This window comes from Staurois parvus, unplaced genomic scaffold (assembly GCF_062004578.1).
Source record: "Staurois parvus isolate SC_StPar_1 unplaced genomic scaffold, SC_StPar_1.0 ptg000220l, whole genome shotgun sequence".
Classification (NCBI taxonomy): Eukaryota; Metazoa; Chordata; class Amphibia; order Anura; family Ranidae; genus Staurois; species Staurois parvus.
In genome coordinates, this window is record NW_028318016.1 from 464,555 (window position 1) to 484,222 (window position 19,668).

General features: G+C 45.4%; 1 protein-coding gene across 1 annotated transcript in view; it reads right to left on the reverse strand.

The window, feature by feature from the left end:
- PPM1E (protein phosphatase, Mg2+/Mn2+ dependent 1E) overlaps positions 1–19,668 on the reverse strand; it is a 379,043-nt gene that overhangs the window by 51,348 nt on the left and 308,027 nt on the right. The window contains exon 5 of the mRNA XM_089679184.1: positions 157–300. Coding sequence (XP_089535310.1) covers positions 157–300 — 144 coding nt within the window. The remainder of the gene's footprint in view (positions 1–156; positions 301–19,668) is intronic.

Below are 19,668 nucleotides of genomic sequence, written 5' to 3' on the forward strand. Positions count from 1 at the left end.
GAAAAAGTTTACATTCAGGAGTTTATCAGATATCAAACACAGGACTAGTAAGCATGCGGAAGTCCCATACCCTAGTAATTGAAGGCATTATATTTCACACATTTGATATGTTCATATTGACATGTGACAAAAGAAACTGAACTGTGAGGACATTACCTCTCTGTCTGGTTTATGTGGCTTCATAAGCTCCACTGCTTGTCCCCTCCGTACCAACATTACTTGGGAGTCTCCCAGCCAAGCCACATGCAACATGTTGCCACGGATAAAGGTCACCACCCCTGTTGTACCACAACGAAGATTCTACATGAGAAAAAGATATATACATGGCAATTATTAGGCAGTTACACCAGAGACTCTCCCATGAAGAGGCAAGGACATGAGTAATTACTCTTCAATATACGGAAATAATTTTAAAAAAGGTATTTAAAGTTTCTTAAAGAGGATTTAGATTATAAAAGTAAATGAGAATAGTTCCATGGGTGACTATAACATAGCCAAATCCATCACCGTGATTAGGAAATTCTCGCAAAGTAAAACAAATATCCAGTATTTCCTGGCAGCCCAGTGCCTTCCAGATGTACTGTATGTAATAGAACTGTAGCCATGCTACTTCTAATGCACCAGTCTGTTCACGATTATAAAAGAGTATGTATAGCCAATACTTTTTTTTATAGTTTAAAATGGAGTAGTGAAGGACTAGAACCTCTGCCAGGTTTTCATTGCTTTGTTTCACCACACTAGAACAAAAAGTGGAGAATGGTTCGATTGAGGATCTTGCTCTCTGATGACAATTTAGGAGGAAATTCCCTCACTTTGTAGAGATTTCTTCTCACTTTCTGTTGCTTCTCCCGTACGGTACATAAAAAGGAATTTTCCCCAACTGGACACAAACAGCAAAAAATACAAACTGACAGTGATTTTTAACCCATTGAACTCTATTCAATACTGAAATGAAACATTTAGGCTATACTTTAACCATAACAGCACGTGATCAGATCTATCTCTGCTAGTTTACACTGCAATCATTCTGAAATACAAATTACAGTACCCCTATGAAAGGACATGGTTTATGCAATTGCCAAAATGTCTCCTAAAAAATGATCAAATCAACTCAGCTTTGGATGAGGAAGAAACAATTACTTATTTTTCCCAAGCAGCAAATGCATGCAGGTGTCAGATATAAAAAAAAAAACCTGGACACCTTTCTCCCTGGAACAACTTCTTTGGATACAGTTGGTGTGGCACAAGGCTTATCATCTTTGAGTATAGTGACAGCTTGATGCTGTTTTGTTTCAGCCCAATGTCACCTTGAGCTTGCTGTCACTGTGATAGATATTGCTGTGTCACGCGCACATCTGCTCCAATCTGAGAGAATATTGCTCGTGCATGGAATAATTTACCATCCATTCCCCGCCTCATTCTATCTGCTTCATTTTCTCTCTTGCCAGTTATATTGCTTAATGCACAGTGCTTGAAAGCAAGAAATCATAAAACCATTTAGTTCTAGTCAAGTATATGCATTTCTTCTAAACCCACATATTGTATACCTGTGCCTCGATGAAAAATGAGTTGGCATTTACCAGGAGTACCTTTTCTAAATCAATTTCCCCCACTTAGCCATGAAATATGGGTCAGCTGGGAAAGAATAAAGTAGATTGTGGAATCCTGCAAAGTGCCCATTATGGCAATAATAGGTATACTCTACATTAAGCTACCCATGGTCTGTTTTACAGTGATAAAATAAACTGGTTGGATACTTTCATAAATAAAAAGTTAAATGATGTGCAGGGTAATAATTAACATTTACTGTCTCAATTTGCACTTGTGGAAAAAATTATTTAAAGACAAGTCAATATGAGGGCCTGTGGAGGTTATGCAGGTGAATCTATATTACAGCTTAACACAGGGCAAACAGCTAAATAAACCAACTAAATGCATTTAAAGTAGATGCTTTACCTGTTTTAGAATTTGCATTCCCAGTTCTAAGATTTAAAATAGTTCAACAAATTGATTTAATTAATCTAAGATTAAGATTAGATCTTTGCCAGTGCCAGAGAACTCATTTTTTCTCTGATGCAGTTCAGTAACACCTACAAGTCTTTTCCAATCCCCGGCTTGTGATTGGACAATAAAATGAGAAGCCGCAGACTGATGAGTGCAACTCTTCTGCTACTGTTTTGTCCTATCAGCAAGCTCCTTTCCCTGCAATGCAACTGAATCCTTGTGCCAATCCACCCTCCCCCAGCATGAGCATATGGACTGTTAAAAGCTGTAACCATGAAAAATTCAGATAAGGTTGCATTGATGAGCAGAGCTGCATTAATAGGTAAACTTTACAACTGCCTGGATTTCAGCTTAAAGTGTTTGTAAAGGCTCAAGGTCGCCCCTCTGGATCCGGCGATGTTCACAGGAGCAGCTGCTCTCTTAGGACTCTCCCTCCTCATTGGCTGAGACAGCAGAGGGAGCCATTGGCTCCTGCTAATGTCAATCACAGCCAGTGAGCCAATGTAGAGAGAGTGATAAAAACTGAAAGGTTTGATTTAACATTTTCATTACATACGGATGAGGGGGGATTAACCAGTGAAAGTAAAACATAAGCAGATTAAACTTTAGCTTTAAATTGTTTATTTTGTTTTAACCTGGACACAAAGAACTGTGCAAACAGCAAAAAATATGCACTCACTGCCTACCATATAACAAATGGGCAACAAACTACGCCTACACATTTATGCATCATCATAAAAATTCACCCCCACAGATGCCAAGCATAAGTACACTATTGTAGCTTGAGCCCAGTTGGGACTGACATAACTTACAAACTTTTGAACAAGTCCTGCTAGCATATACCATATACCAAATTATATGAGTATCATTATTCACCCTTATAATGGCTAGATAAAATTGGCCTTGTGGGTCTTTACAGGGAAGTAGTATACATTATTCTAGAATAAGAACAAAGAATATTATATCCACTTAACATGTTTCGGAGGCAGACACCTGGCATGCGGATTGCAGCAAAATTGAGGATGGTTTATACAGTTCCAGGCATTACCAAAACATATAGAGATTTGAAGGGACAGAACCACAATGGGGACAGCCAGGATCATCCAATATTGCCACACAGAATAGTCAGTCTGGGGTACAGTGAAGGAAATGTGGGTGGAGGGGAGGTGTTCACTGGCACCAACTGTGGGGCATAACCCCCCTCCACTGACACCATCATTGGGGCACTATGCCTTCCAATGGCACCAATGATGAGGCAAAATCCCACCCACTGATATACATGATTGAACATTATTCCTCTCACTGGCATCCAAAATGAAGTCCTAGTCTTCCCACTGACACTCATCCTCCCACGAATACCAACAACAGGGCACTATTCTGCCTACTGATAGCAGCGATGGGACACTGTTCCTTCCACTGACACCGACGATGAGGCGATATTCCTCCCACTGACACCAGCAATGGGGTGATAGTCCTTCCATTGACACCAATGATGGGACAATATTCCTCCTTACACTGACCACATGTGCTATGTAATTTTTGTACTCCTGCTGACCAACAATCGTAAGATATTTTCTACTCCCACTGGCCACAGTGGGCCCTCCCCTAAAGCCTGAAGGAGAGTAAACTGGCACTTTAGAAAGACCCCTGCTCAAAAACTGGTCATAGACGGGTAGAATTTTGAAAGAAAACTCTTAGGAAAAGAATGTTCTAAGAAAAATTGTTGGCCTTTCTAATAACTAGTGGGGTTAAATCAACATTTGTTAGGGGGCATGGCTTGGACATGGCGGCATGAACACACACCTTTGGGAGCTCTGCTGAGACTGCTCACACTAGCACTCATTTTAGCCCACTCTAATAGCAGCGCCCATGCCAGGCATCTGCAAACATCCACTGGCTTCCAGGAGATTTAAGGGTTCTGAGATAACTTGTTTCCTGCGGCAACACTCTTCTCCCTGGCGCCCGCAGCTGATCTTCCACTTAAGATGGAGCCGACAAAAGGCTTCATCCATAGAATCATCCTCTGCCAGACAGCCTCTTGTCACTGCGGCTGCCACTCCTGTCTACCATGGGCTGACTCTCTTGGTGGCTCGGTTTCCTCTCAGCCACCCAACACCCAGACTGATGGCGGTCTCCAGGAGATAATTGCGGACTTACCCTCCAAGCAGGACATCCAGGCTATGGCGACTTCCATCATTAACACACTCTACCAGGAGATTTGTGACCTCCGTGAGCAGATTGATGTGGTGGAAGAACAGGTGACCTCCCTAGAATCTGCATCTACTGCATCTACTGACACTGAGACCTGGCTTTCCCCATTAAAACTTGCACAGACAGAATACCACCGGAACCTGATTGACATCCAACTACGCATTGATGATGGTGAGAACCTCAGCACTAGGAATAACTTATGGCTCCGGGGTATCCCTGAGGCCATGGCAAGTTCTGACTTTTGACCATAGTCGCCATCCTCAGTCAGCTCCTGGACAAACTCCCGACCACAGAGCTAGAATTGGACCGGGTCCACCGAGTGTGGGGCCCCAGACCCCCACTCCCGATGACTTTGGGCTACCCCACATCCATTCCACCGAGGGACATCCTCTGTCGGGTACACTTTTATGTCATCAAGGAAGAAATCCTACGACAGGCCTGGTCTCAAGGCCCGGGGGACTTTGACGGGGTCTCGGTCCAGATCTACCATGATCTTTCCCATCAAACTCGTACAACGAGAGGGATGCTTCATCCCCTCTTGGATGTCACCTTATTGTCAGCAGACAAGGTGCATCATTCTACCACCAGTTTCTGGAGCAACCGGCGAAACTGATTGGAAACACTTCTACTTACCGCTTCCACGACTCAACCACCTCCGCACCTGCATCGTATATGCCGGACTCGTTTTAGGGACTCCAGACATGAACCACCGAGGAGCACCCTACTTTCTACCGAAGATTGACTGACACACGGTCCCATTCATTTCTCCTGGATGCTGCCTATCCCATGATCCCTGTCATCAAGATCTGGATGCTGTGAATTCTAGTTTCATCATCTATGTTCTGGCTTCTGGACTGGGCCCCGTTTCCGTTACTACTCTGTTACATATCGTTACTACTCAGGTTCAGTCTCCCAACATACTTTGCATTGTTACTGTTTCCATGACTACATAAGTGTGCCGGCTCGGACCCTTCTCACCAGACTCTATAATAGACTTGTTCCACCGGTTGTACAGATATCCTTATTGATATTCTTACATGGTGTTGGCACTGTCTCCACCTGGCTAGCCCCATGCCCTTAATGACCCAAGGTTAAGGAGCCCGCTTCTCAAGCCCGGGGCTTTTTGCCTCACACATGATTAATGCCTTTAACACGCTCTCTATTTACGTTGATCCCTCTGTTGCCAGTTGTCTGAGTACTGGGGGCTATGGGTCTATCAGGGCTGTTTCACAGCCTTTTGGTTTTGTGTTCATATGCCGTTCTCTCCTGTACCTTAGACAGCACTACAGGTGTTCTAACTCCTTTCTGCCTTTTATTATGGCTGCTGCTTTTGACAAGCAAGTTTTCTTTTTTACAGTCGATTGTCTAGATGATGCATCCCGTGCATCTCCCTCCCACTGCCTTGAGCCCCCCCCCCCATAGGGTGTACCTTGGTGAGTGCGCCTTTTGCCCTCCGATAGGGGATATTAGTGTTTTCACTATTTTAGCAGCTCTCCCCCCTACTTCCCCGAAGTCCTCCCTGGCTGTTGTGACCTCGCGTGGAGGCCGCTTGTTCTTTTGCTTATCTTGGGTGCCCCTATTTCGAGGTCTATCCCTTATCTTCCTTCCTCCCCCCTTCCTCCCCTTTTCTTCCTTTACCGTTCTTCCCTTTCTGCCTCCCCCCTCTTATTTTTCTCTTGGCTTCTTCTCCCTCCCCCCCCTTCTTTCTCTTTCCCATGCCCCATTTCCTTACTTTTTCATGTTATCTTTTTGTTTACTATCTCTTCCCTCCTCTCTCGGGCTGTCTCGAGTTTCTTCCTCTTGGCCATTCCTCATGGACGTGCTGTATATCATGGCTACTGTGCAGTTCGTATCCCTGAATGTACGAGGACTTGGTATACCAGAGGAATGCTCAAGGCTCCTCTCGGATCTCACAGGAAGTAAAAAGCAGGTGGCTTTCATTCAGGAAATGCACTTTCGTTTAAACCATGTCCCTCGGTTGTTGAATCGGGATTTCCCAGTGGCATATCACTGCCCGTTTCCTATTCCGAAAGCGAAGGGGGTTAGTTTTCTGCTGGCCAGAACTATCCCCTTGTCTTTCTCTGCGATGCATCAGGACCCGCTGGGTAGGTTCTTGTTTGTCAAATGTAAGACTGGTTAGTCTCCCGTTACCCTCACCAACATCTACTTTCCTAATGTCCAACATCTCCTCTTCCTAAAGAGTCTGATCCCAGCATTGCTAGATTTTATGGAGGGGACCCTGGTGTTTGTGGGTAACCTAAATTTTGCAGTGGATCTTCTCCAGGATGTCTCCAGGGGTACATCTCATCATCCTTTATCTGTCTCAAGTGCCTTAAAGCAGAACTCCATCTCATGCACCTAGTTGATCCTTGGCACATAACCGATCCCCATGACAAGGATGATTCTTTCTACGCTGCAGTACACCAAAAGTATTTATGCCTCGACTATATCCTGGTCTAACAGAAGGATCTGTCTCAGGTTCGGGCATTCACGGTGTCACGTATCCACCCACACGCCACGCCCACAGCGACTAGCTAACCGAGGCGCGTACGTGACTTGGGGTAAGAGGGAATAAAGGGGATTTAACTATGAATATATATAAAACCGTATATAAGATCAGCTGTGACACACTTTCACAGCCCGCACTACCTTTGGCCACCACCAGATGGAGACTCCACTCCAATTCAGCTGGTCGACCACACACTGGCAGATACAAATCTTACATACAATCTGGTGCACTGATTAGAGTTGAGGACCAGCTTAGTAATTACACACCCTTCTAAGGTCCCTCCAGCTACCTACAGCTTGAACCCCGGTGTTAATCACCCTTCCACTATCCACACCCCCCCCCCACACCAGACACACCACAAAAGGTAGCCTGCCACCACCCAACAGTTTATCCGCAGAACGATCTGCTGGGACAACCCACACACACAGATCTCAGTCTGGCCGATCTGTTACCTTATACAATCTGCACGCAATCTGCCCACACACAGTGCAATTGCATACAGATTGGCAATGAGCTTGACCGAGCATTTAAAGGCACTAAAATACAATAAAATTTAATCTAATCCAATCTAATCTCTCCAGTCCAATCTCTCTGAAGATATGAGCACGTGCTTAAATACACAGAAGTCACTAATTAGTTTTAAGATTTAATTTCCCAAAAGTGGGCAGTGCATAAAATATAAGAAGAAACTCAAATGACTATTGACTATAAAATAAAAAGGGGATAAAAGACAGAAGTAAAAAACTTTACCAGAATTTACCCTGCGACTGGAGCAAGTCAGAGAATCAGCAATCCGTTGGTCAATCGAACCAGCTCCGTACGAATCGCAAATGTCCCAGTGTCCGGGTACCCCATTTATGGGTATATGGACGTAGGCGGGGCATTAGTCTTCGGCCAATTGACCATGGGGGGTGTTCCTGTACCTGCCCACAGGATGTTCTGGGTGTTGACCTGCCCAAGTTCAATCGGGCTGAGACTGGCTTGAAACACCAAGTAGGGGATTGGATTTCTGACACCAGTGCATTAGTCCGATCGCGACAGTACCAAACACCATTTGACTGTCGCCATCCAGCGCCACCTAACCATTTCCTGCATTTTCCTGGCCTTCTGTCTAAACCACAAATATGATTTTTAGTGCAGATGTAGCCTACAGAATGCCCAAATAGAAGGGAGTATGTTCATCTCTCTGCAACTAATATTTTAGCTTTTATGAGAGATGAAACATACTTCTTTGATGTATGTATATTCCTTTTAGAGCTTCCAATGTCAGACAGACAACCCGACTGCAGTCATTTCCTCCAAACCGGTTTTCCCAGAAGGTGACAACCTTATTAACACAAAAGGTGTCACATCCCGGAAGCCAGGCTTTTCAGCCTAATTGATGCCAATTGTACCTCATTTCCCCAATGACAAGGACTGAATGTACATCCTTAATGACAATTGAATGTCCCTACAGTCATGATTACATATTGCTACTGATCACATCTCATCTACTCAAATCTGTACATTTATGTCACATGCACGTTACATCATTCACATGTACGTTACACACGGCTTGATTATGGCAATTAGTGCCAACTTTAAGGGCTCGCTCTCTTCAGCGTGACACCCTCTTAACGCTCCTCCAACATCTGGAGGGCGCCCATAAACCTAGCCTGGCGAAGGCTACATACCAGGATCTCCTAAAGACTCGGGAGGAACTAAATTCCCTTCTCTTCTCCAAAGTCAAGGAAAAGCTTGCATGGTCACATCGTACTTTGTATGAGTTTTTCAACAAACCCAGCACTCTTCTGGCCAGGGCACTAAGAGGAACTTGTGCCCAGACCTCCATTCCTCATCTGGACAGAAGTTGTCCTCTTCGGATGCTATGGCTAGTGAATTTTACTCATTTTTTAGGGCTCTGTACAATATCGCACCAAGCGCCTCTAGAGATTCCCCACCGGGTATCCGGCTTGAGATTTCCTCCTATATTGCCGCATGTCTACCCTCCCTCCCTCTGCCCGTCAGGAGTTAGAGGCACCCATTACGGTAGAGGAACTGGAGGTGGCACTCGCTCTAAGAAAGCCCTGGGACCAGACGGTTTGACTGCAGCTTATTCTAGAACTTTTTTCTACCTGCTCTCTCCCCGTATGATGGTGGCTTATAACTCCCTATCTAAAGGGAAGGCCATGCCTCCACACGCCCTCCAGGCCTATATCTCCCTTATCCCTAAGGAAGACAAAGACCCGACACAATGTGGCAGTTACCGTCCCATCGCACTTCTGAACACCAACCTCAAGTTGTTTGCGAAAATTTTAGCTAATCACCTGTTACCTCATATCCCTCACCTGATCCACAGGGACTAGGCTGGCTTTGTCCCTGTTAGGGAATCGAGAGACAACACCATCTGTGTCCTCAACTTAATCCATGCCACCAGGACCTCTAAAAAAATGCTTCTTCTTTTCTCCACTGATACCGAAAAGGCCTTTGACCGGGTCCACTAGGACTTTACACAAGCGATGTTGATCCACATTGGTCTCCATGCTGAGGTGGGTTTCCTCCCTTTACTCTCGACCCTCGGCCTCTGTCTGGGTAAATGAGACTAGGTCAGATTTCTTCCCTATCTCCAATGGGACGCATCAGGGATATCCACTCTCCCCTTTAATCTTTATTCTGACCCTGGAACCATTCCTGTGTATGATCCGCACGGATCCCAATATTTCTGGCTATTGCAACTCCTCCGGCGAACATAAGGTTGCTGCACTCACTGATGACCTGATTTTCTTTCATACAGACCCCCTCATCTCCCTCCCCAACCTTATTTGGGCCCTGGAGGCATATAGTTCTCTTTCTTTCTTTAAAATAAATTATGCAAAATCCTCCGCTTTGAATATCTCCTCTAAAAATGGTACTGTTAGACACCTTCGCTCTTCCTTATCATTCCAGTGGGCCTTGTAATCGATCAGGTATTTGGGCACAAATATTACATCTAATCTCTCCTACCTCTACTCAGTAAATTTTGCTGCTCTTTTGCTGAAACTCAAAGAGGACTTACTACTCTGGCATACCCTCACCTTGACTTGGTTAGGTTGCTGTAACGCCCTCAAAATGTCCTTGCTTCCACGTATCCTTTATCTCCTGCAAGCTCTCCCTATCTATCTACCTGCACAGTTCTTCCAGAAGGTTAGCGCCATGTTTCATACTTTCATTTGGTCTCATAAGAAACCCAGACTTGCCCTGCGTCTATTGACTTTGCCCAAGAGATGTGGAGGGGTCGGTTTACCTGATATCTGTTCTTACTATAGAGCTGCTCACCTGGCATGTCTGACTGGCATTGCCATCAGGATGCCAAACATTGGGTAGCCAAGGAACTAGAGGACTCCCAGGGTACAGCTATGAGTTGACCATGGTTGACACGTCCTCTACCATGGGATCTCAATGCCTACCCAACTTTGGGTACCACTTTGAGGGTCGCTCGGGAAGCATTCTGAAACACATCTATCGCCCCTGGTCCCTCCCCGTTGGTTCCTGTGCAGGGTAACCCTGACATTAGCCCCGGATTAGAAGACCAGCAATTCTCACACCTCTCTTCTTGTGGACGGACTCACTTGTCCGATTTCTTAACCCCGGCTGGGACCATCATCTCATCGGCTCTTACTAGCTTGGTGGACCCTTCCCTGAGTTTCTGGGGCGGATTGCAGAATCTGCGCTCCCTTCTGCGCGTTTCAGGCACTGCCCGTCCCCTGACTACATTCGAGTCCACATACCACAGGGGCGAGCCAGTTCAGCATACCCTTTCCACTACATACTTGTCCCTTATCCAACCTGAGTATGTTCCTCCTTTTCTCTCCAAATGGGAATCTAATCTAGGGGTGACTCTCATGTCACCCCAGAGAGAGAAAATGGCCTGCTCAAAAGTGAACCTCCACCCCAGTCTTAAGTCTTTTGCAGACTCTACCAGGTTTTCTTCTAAGATTGCCCTGTATTTGGCTCCATCCATCTTCCCATCAACTCTGACCAGCTTCCCTGTTCCTGCTGAATAAAAGCATCCCCACAACATGATGCTGCCACCACCATGTTTCACAGCGGGGATGGTGTGTACAGGTGAGGTGCAGTGTTTGTTTTCCGCCACACATAGTGTTTTGCTTTTAGGCCAAACGTTCAGTTTTGGTCTCATTTGACCAGAGCACCTTCTTCCACGTTTGCTGTGCTGCCCACATGGCTTCTCGCAAACTGCAAACAGGACTTTTTATGGCTCTCTTTCAACAATGGCTTTCTTCTTGCCACTCTTCCATAAAGGCCAGATTTTTGGAGTGCACAACTAATAGCTGTCCTGTGGACAGATTCTCCCACCTGAGCTGTGGATCTCTGCAGCTCCTCCAGAGTTACCATGGGTCTCTTGACTGCTTCTCTGATTAATGCTCTCCTTGCCCGGCTTGTCAGTTTAGCTGGACGCCCATGTCTTGGTAGGTTTGCAGTTGTGCCATACTTTTTCTATTTTCCGATGATGGATTGAACAGTGAGATGTTCAAAGCTTGGGTTTTTTTGTTATAACCTAACCTTGCTTTAAACTTCTCCACAATTTTATCCTTGACCTGTCTGGTGTGTTCCTTGGCCTTCATGATGCTGTTTGTTTACTAATGTTCTCTAACAACCTCTGAGGGCTTTACAGAACAGCTGTAATTGTACTGAGATTAAATTACACACAGGTGGGCTCTATTTACTAATTAGCTGACTTTTGAAGGCAATTGGTTCCACTAGATTTTAGTTAGGGGTATCAGCGTAAAGGGGGCTGAATACAAATGCACGCCACACTTTTCAGACATTTATTTGTAAAAAATTTTGAAAACCATTTATCATTTTCCTTCTACTTCACAATTATATGCCACTTTGTGTTGGTCTATCACATAAAATCCCAATAAAATACATTTATGTTTTTCGTTGTAACATGCCAAAATGTGGAAAATTTCAAGGGATATGAATACTTTTTCAAGGCACTGTATATCATAGCGTGTTCCCCTTAAAGTGGTAGTACCACAAGGGCACAGAATGAATCCAATGCATACCAAGTTTTTAGGGAAATAATTATGCTGAGAGGGGGATTTTATTAAGGGGGGGAGGAGGGGAAGGAAATAATAGATGAGGGTTTCAAGTACTGAGGGAAAGCAATAATTAAAAAAAGAAAAGAAAAGGAATAGTGGAGGGGTTGGGAGGGAGGGGAGATAGATTAAAGGAGGGCCGAGAAGGCGTCCGCAGCAAGTGCCTCTAGGAGCAGATAAACATGGTAAAAAGATGGTTAATTAGAATTGTAAGAATTCATTAGGCCAGTGAAACTGTTCCCTGTACAACCGTCTGGTCGCTTGAGCTTCAGTTTTATCTCTCAAGGCAGAAGTTAAATGTTCCATCAGCACTATGTTGTTCACCAGGGCAAACCATTGTGCCGCTGTTGGAGGGGGGGGGGGTCTGCTGTTCCCACATACTTGGAATGCAAGCCCTTGCATTCTTCAAGAGGTTAATAAGTAATGACTTATGATAAAGTTTTCTAGAAAGAAGTGCCAAGTTTAATCCAAGTCCTTACATATGGTGGCTGCATGAGTTTTCTTTTTTTTTTAAGATTTTTTTCCGTTTTTCTCCTGGTGATCTGACTCTGGATGAAGGCACACAGGGGCATCTTTAGAGAGCAAGGATGTCAGTTTGGGGGAGGGGAGTGTTAGATGGGCTAGCAGATTTAAACACAATAACAAATTGAAGCCAAACTTGAGCTCACACTGCAGTTACACAAGCAGTTGCAGCAACAGTTTTAGCTTTTGGGATAAAGGTTCTAAGAATAAATAAATGTTGACCATTGTAAGCATCACTGTCAGTATTAAATGGTTTGTCTCAACACTAACTGCTACATTTGCAGAAGAGCTTGTTCTGTTGAAAAACAACAGCCTTACTAACTGGATCACAAGATGAAAATAAAGGAAAGAAAACCTAAAAAAAAAAAAAGCTAAAACAGCTATCACATTTCAGAATTGGTAAGCTGCAATATAATATTTGCTTTGGGTTTTGGATTTAATACCACTTCAAGACAGTTATATTTGCAGCATTTTAAATACCCATTGCTTTATTTCAAGAATGCCTAACCAGACTAAAGTATTTTATATACATACCTTATAAATGTAATATGACAAACATGCAAACATTGTGCTTTTAATATTTATACATAGTGATCACACACATTTGGGAAAGCTTTTTTTTCCCCCATTTAGGATGTAGGCAACGCAGGCTTGCCACAGCTGAATTTCATATAAGAGCCTGGATTCTGCAGCCTATGAAGGAGCAGGACTGTTTTATAATCTTCTTTGAGAATTGAATTCTGCACTGTATTAATCACTCTTGACATCTGAGATATAATTAACTGCTAGGCAGAGGATAGAAAGAGCAACCAAGAGCTCTTTAAAGAAAATGATAAATGAAAGAATTAGGACCCGTCTGAATTTATTTCCCTCCTTTAATCGTTTGTGGACTCTCAAAACGGAGGCGCACTATTAATATCCACACTCCTGTAAGTTCTCCAAGAATATCATGGCAGATTGTGAAACTAAAGTCAAAAACAGCTGAACAAAGCAACACAGCATGTGTATTAGCATTATGGATACGCTAAAGGGTGTATTTATAGAAAATTTGCAAAACTCTTTATCCTGTGAAACCGCATGTACATTAGTTTTGTGCGAATGGGGACTAATTCGAAAATTACTAGGCTATTTTATTTCCAGGCTCAGTGTTCAGAGAGTGAATCAGGAAGATACTGTATTACTATATGGCTATTACTATATTATATTAATGTCTCCTACATGGAGCTGACGATCACAACACTGTATATAACAGGATTTTTTTTTTGTTACTCAAAGTAAAAACCCTTTCTCAGAGTTCATTACCAGACACAGCTCTTCCTAATTGTGATCATGGCGTTATACTGCCACCTACCGGAGTAAAACTTTAGGCAGAAAAAGAAACTGCACTGTCTATGGGCAGTCTCAGCTGGTATAAACCCCCTCTCTGTTGTAGGCAACCCAGTTAGTCAAAAGCAGTGTCAGAAGTATAAACTCCAAAAGAGAGGTGGGTGAGGTGTTCCTCAATTAATTCAGAGAAAGGGATTTTACAGTGAGTAACAAAAAAATACAGTTTTCTCTTACGATCATTGACACAGTGGTGTATTTAGGCTTTGTGCTGCCCTAGGCAACACAAAAATCAGACACCCCCTCCTGGCAGAGAGAGCCTGACACCGACCAACAGCAGAACCCCCCCACAGAGAGATCCTGACAGTGACCAAAAACACCCCTGCCCGCCCCCCACCCGAGAGAGCCTTCCACTAATACCCACCCACTCCCTCCCCCAGCAACAGAGAGAAAGACACTCACCTTCACACCTCTGGACATCCCCGGGAACGAGAGTTGGGCTCTACATACACCATCAAGCAGCCCGCAGCTTCTTTCGGATCCCACCTGGTCCCCATGCCGCATATGTCCCTTCTTCCTGGGGGGGTGGTGCTGTCCCTCTAGGCAAATGCCTTGTTTGCCTTGTGGTAAATATGCCCCTGCATTGACGGACACAACTCTTCTTAATCTCGACCATAGGGACGTCCCAAAGCAGTGCCTCAATGAGGGTTGGGCAAACCAGAAACAACTGCAGCAACCAGGCAAACATGCTACCACCGAAAATAGCCCCAAAGGGCAATAGGGATCCTGAAACAATAGCCCTCAAAAACTTTGCAGTTACAACCAAGCAACAAAAGATGCAAAGAGCAGCAATGACAAAAAAAGTTGTAAAAGTATGCACAGACAATCAGACAGCCACCTATCAGGCCTGAAATACATCCACCGGATGATGAAACATCCAGAAGGGGCTAAGCGCCCAGGTGGAGTGCACCAGAATGGTGAGTGGAGGAGCCTGATCCTAAATGGTGCACACCAGGACAACTTCTGCTGAATCCAAAGGGAGACAATGGTAGAGCAGACCTACAGGCCCAGCACAGGCTGTCTGCAAGCACAAAAGAAAATTGGACCCCCTAAAGGAGGCAGAAGCAGATAGGTACCCAGAGCACAACCAAGGAGAGGAACACCACCTCGCAGTGTGGGATGCCGTGGACACAAGGAAGACAGACAATGTCCCCATGTAGTCGAAAATCCAACACTACCTTCGAAGAAGGGGAAGGCATGGATGGAGAACCACCTTTCCCTTGGGCAAAACCAGAAAGGAAAACGTACCAGCAAGGGCTGCCAACTCTGATACTTGCTGTGCGGAAATGAAGGCAACATAGTGAGACACAGTAATCAGGGAAACATCCTGAATACTCTCAAGGAAGGGTCCCAGAGGACCGGAGAGACTAACTTCAATCCCACAGTGGAAGCAGGGACCACCACAGGGCGAACCTCCAGGATACAGATGCAATGCGTGGCCATGCGTGGCCATGGAACACTGAAAAGGAACAGCAAAGACAGAATCCTGACACATAATGGTACTCGAGGTAAGTTTTCAGTCAATACCCCGTTGGAGAAGCCCAACACCCGAGCCACCGAGAAGCAGCATGGATGGACATCCAACTCAGTAACAGCCAATAGAGGCCTGCTAGATGCGATGATACAACATTTGTGAGGTAGACTTGTGCACTTAGAATACGTGGGGGTCGCCAAGCCAAGGAACCCCCTATCCCTCAACATCTGGCTTGCAATAACCACTCTGCAAGCCAGAGGCAGTAAGACAGAGTAGCAAACTGAACCCTGATACAGGAGATCCCCCCACCCCACGAACAAGCAACACTCAAGGAGTGACATCGACCAACAACACCATGCTGGCGTATCACGGACAACTAGGCCAATCTAGGGCCATCAGGATGACTGGAAACCCCTTATCCACTATCCTGCACAGTTGGTGAGGGGGCAGCCGGGAAGGTGTAAAAGAGGTAATACTGATTCCATGATGGCACCAGCTAGTCCGCTGCGGCGGCCAGGGGATCCCATGCTTCTACCACAAACTGTGGTACCTTCCTGTCCAGCTATGGTACCAGGAAATCCACATCAGGGATTCTTCAGCACAGGCAGAGCTGGTGACTATGCATGGGAGCAGGGACCACTCCCCCCAAATTCAGAAGTAATAAGTAAGGCAAATTTTGATGCCGGGGATGTGCAGAACATACATATGCACTCCCACAGAATGTGGGATGCTTCCAGTGCCGATGCCACATTCCTCGTGCCACCCTGATATCTGACATAGGCCACATGTTGTCCAAATGGAATCTGATCAGGAGCCCCTGGAAAAAGTTCGTTCTGTACTCCTGAGACAACCTAATCACTTGCATCTCCAGGACATTGATGGGCAGGTGAGCCTCCTCCGGCGTTTAATGGTCCTGTCTTAATATCTGTCGAAAAAACTGTCTAGTGGAGGGGGAGAAGGGATTTCCCGGCTAGTAAGGGCGGAGACTGGAGCCACCATAGGAGGGAGGGGGCCAGAGACTTCTCCCACTTAAGAGTGCGTATCCTTAGGTAGAACACTCACATGCACCTGTGCATACGGACCCACTGTAAAGGTGGGCACCAGTAAGCCCAGAACCTACATTCATGTCCACAAGGGAAAACTGTCTGCGGGGCAAGAGCAGCTGGACCATATTACGAAGCTGCCAAAGCTTTTCTTTCGGGACAAAAACCCTATGGTCTGCTCCATGTCTAGAACCTGCCCAGGTACAGCAGACCTCTCTCCAGGGTCAGGACAGACACTCATAAAATCAGGAGATGGCAGGGATTGTATCATGAGCTGTACACATATCACCAATGTCGCAGCAGTGCCAGAACTGGATCCCATACCTTAGAGACCACCCAGATAGCCAAGAACAGCCTGAACGTAAGCACCACAGATTGACAATGAGAGTCCTCACTGCAAAGAGTAGGAGCCACTGAAGTACCTTGTAGATGAGAATGTGCAGGTAAGTGTCCTTGATGGCTATGGACATCTGATAAATAGAAATCATCATCAAAGAGATGATGCCATCTCGAACTGCCGAATCCACACATGGAGAGTAAGGCCTGTGCATGCAAAATTGTGCAAACCCTTGTCTTTTGTGGGACCATGAGAAGGTCTGAGTAAAAACCAGAACATTCTGGTTCGGGCACAGAAGCTATCACTCCCTGGCTCTGAGATCGTACACTACCCCATACAGGCTCGAAGACCCAATGATGGAATTGGAGGAGAGGAAATATCCCAGTTGCAGCCAGTTCACAGCCTCACCTGTCTAGCAGGAGGAAGGTCCACAGCCCGAGAGCTAGGGAGAGCAACCCCCACCCTAGAAATGGGTGGGGACAAACCTGCATGTTGAAGAAAACTGGTGAACGGGCTTGGTGGACATTTGGGTCTAAGAGCCCTCAGTTTCACCCATGGGAGACCTGAGGACGTGGAGCCAATGTCAGAGTAACCAGGGGAGTGAAAAACCATGTAAGAGTAGTAGGACTGAATTCCCGGATTTATGAGTCATCCATTTCCAAAATGGTTCCTTTAACCTTTCAGCCTGCGGGAGGAAGATATGCTTGTTTTCCATGAGGAACTGTATGATGTTGTCCAAGGTAGCACTGAAGAGAAAGTCACCCTGGAGGGGCAGATCTGCCAAGGCCCTTTTAGAACTCTGGTCAGCAAACAAGCCAAAGCACCACCATCGAAACAGAGAGCTTGAAGAGGAGTAAGGCAGCAGTCAGGGATGCAGAACATGTTACCTGAGGTCCCCACCAACTGGTCCACCAGAACCACATACAGCTGCTTCATATACCTGGTGGACAAACCTCGTTGCAGAACCTTAGCTCAGTAGACATGTCTACTTACCGATCCAGTAGACATGCAGGTAAGGCTCCCATGACGGATCCTCCTCACCATCGAAGTGGGGGGATGTCAGCCAGGGTAGCACTGTGACATAGACGTTAGGAGCCTGGTCATATGTGCCCCTGTGAAATGTTTAACTCTCTGGCCTACCCCGGTCCTGGATGAGGCTTAGTCACGGCTGACCAAGCGCTTGGCTAAAGGTCTGCATGCGTTGGCCAGGCTGGGGTGACCACTAGATCTAGATTATCCAGCCCATTTCCCGGACTGGGTGTTGAATAAAGATCTCCGCAGGAATATCCCAGGAAAAAAAAGTCTATAGAACCAAAAGGTCCCAGTAATTTTCTGTTTACGAATGAAAATCCATTGAAAATAATGCCTCGGTTTACAAAATTTTTTCGCAATATGAACGGATTAATTGGTTTTCAATGCATTTACGATTTTTTTTTAATCATGTTCCCGTACAGTACTATGCCTTTAAAGTGCACTTTATAAAGAGTTTTGAACAGATAAGACTTTTTTTTACCTTTTTCTGACCTCCGGAACAGATTAATTGGTTTTCAATGCATTTATAAATTTGTTTCGCAACACAAACGGATACATTGCTTTTCAATGCATTTACAAATTAATTTTTAATCAAGTCCCTGTACAGTATTATCCCTTTAAAGTGCACTTTATAAACAGTTTTGAACAGATAAAATACTTTTTTTTTACTTTTTTCTGACCTCCGGAACAGATTAATTGGTTTTCAATGCATTCCTATGGGAAACTGCGTTTCGGTTTACAAATTTTTCGCAATACGAAAAGTCCTGCAGAACGCATTAAATTTGTAAACCGAGGTACGCCTGTATATGTGCACACTGATCAGCCATAACATTATGACCACCCACCATAACCCATGGAGACATGGACACCACTAGACCTCTGAAAGTATGTTATGGTTGCTGGCACCAAGCCTCTAGTAGCAGATCCTTTAAAGTAGAAGACTGGCCTAAATCTATCTAAACTTAAACCTGCTCCCACCCCCATTCTAATCCCTATTCTAACTAGCCTGTAAAGGAAAGATGTGTATACTTAATCTACTTAATCTTAATCGAATACCTAATCTAAGGGCTCTCCGTTCACATGATCAGCTAACAGCATCAGCTTCAGGAGAGAGGCAGGAGAGCGAACAACAGATGCCCCAGAGTAAGCCTATGGGTGCCATCTGAAGCTGCTGGCGAGATCAAATGACAGGACCTGAGTGCCCCTAAATTACACATCCAAGTATAAGGCTTAGAATGCGGGTGGGAGCAGGTTTAAGCTTAGATAGGTTTACACTGGACTTCTTCTTTAAGCCCTGTCAGTTGTGAGGTGGGACCTCTATGAAACGGACTTGTTTTTTCAGAGCATTATCACGTACCTGGTGACAGAGGCGAATGAAGAGAGGGCTTCCCTTGCGGCTAAATTCCAGACTCCTCTGAAGGTGGGACAGCAGGAGTCAGGCCCAGAGTAGCACAGGTCACCTGTGGGAGTGCTTGTTTGGTGATCCACCCAGGAGCACGGCTGATACACTGAGATGGGGTCTGCAGGCAGGGGCGCCTGGGCGTGGTATGCAGGTCTTCCAGAGAAGAGAGGATCATAGGATAACCAGCTCGATCCAAGGTTGGGTGCCAGGCGGGGATCGGAGAAGACATAGTCAAAAGGGATAGCCAAGGTCATACACAGAGAGCAGGAGAGAAGATCCGTTAGACAAGCCGGGGTCAGGTCAGGGTTAAACAGAGCAGACAGGTCCAGGAGCAAGCCAAGTAGTTAACAGGAAATCACAAATCTGTATAGCACAGGAACAGGAACTTGGAAGGTACTTGGAAGCCAGAGATCAACCAGCACCTGAGAGTAGTGCAGGGCTTCCTTATAAAATCCGTTTGGTGCCAAATTTGAGCCGATGTGAACTTCTGCAGCCATGCAAGGTACTGGCAGGACAGAGCCCTGACAGCATACTAAAGATGCTCAATTGATCTGAAGACTCTGGAGGCCCAGGCAACAACTCAAACTCATTGTTCTGTTCCTCAAACCATTCTTGAATTAATCACACATAGCCACCTTATTTCTTTGCTCTGTGGTCCAGTTCTAATGCTTGT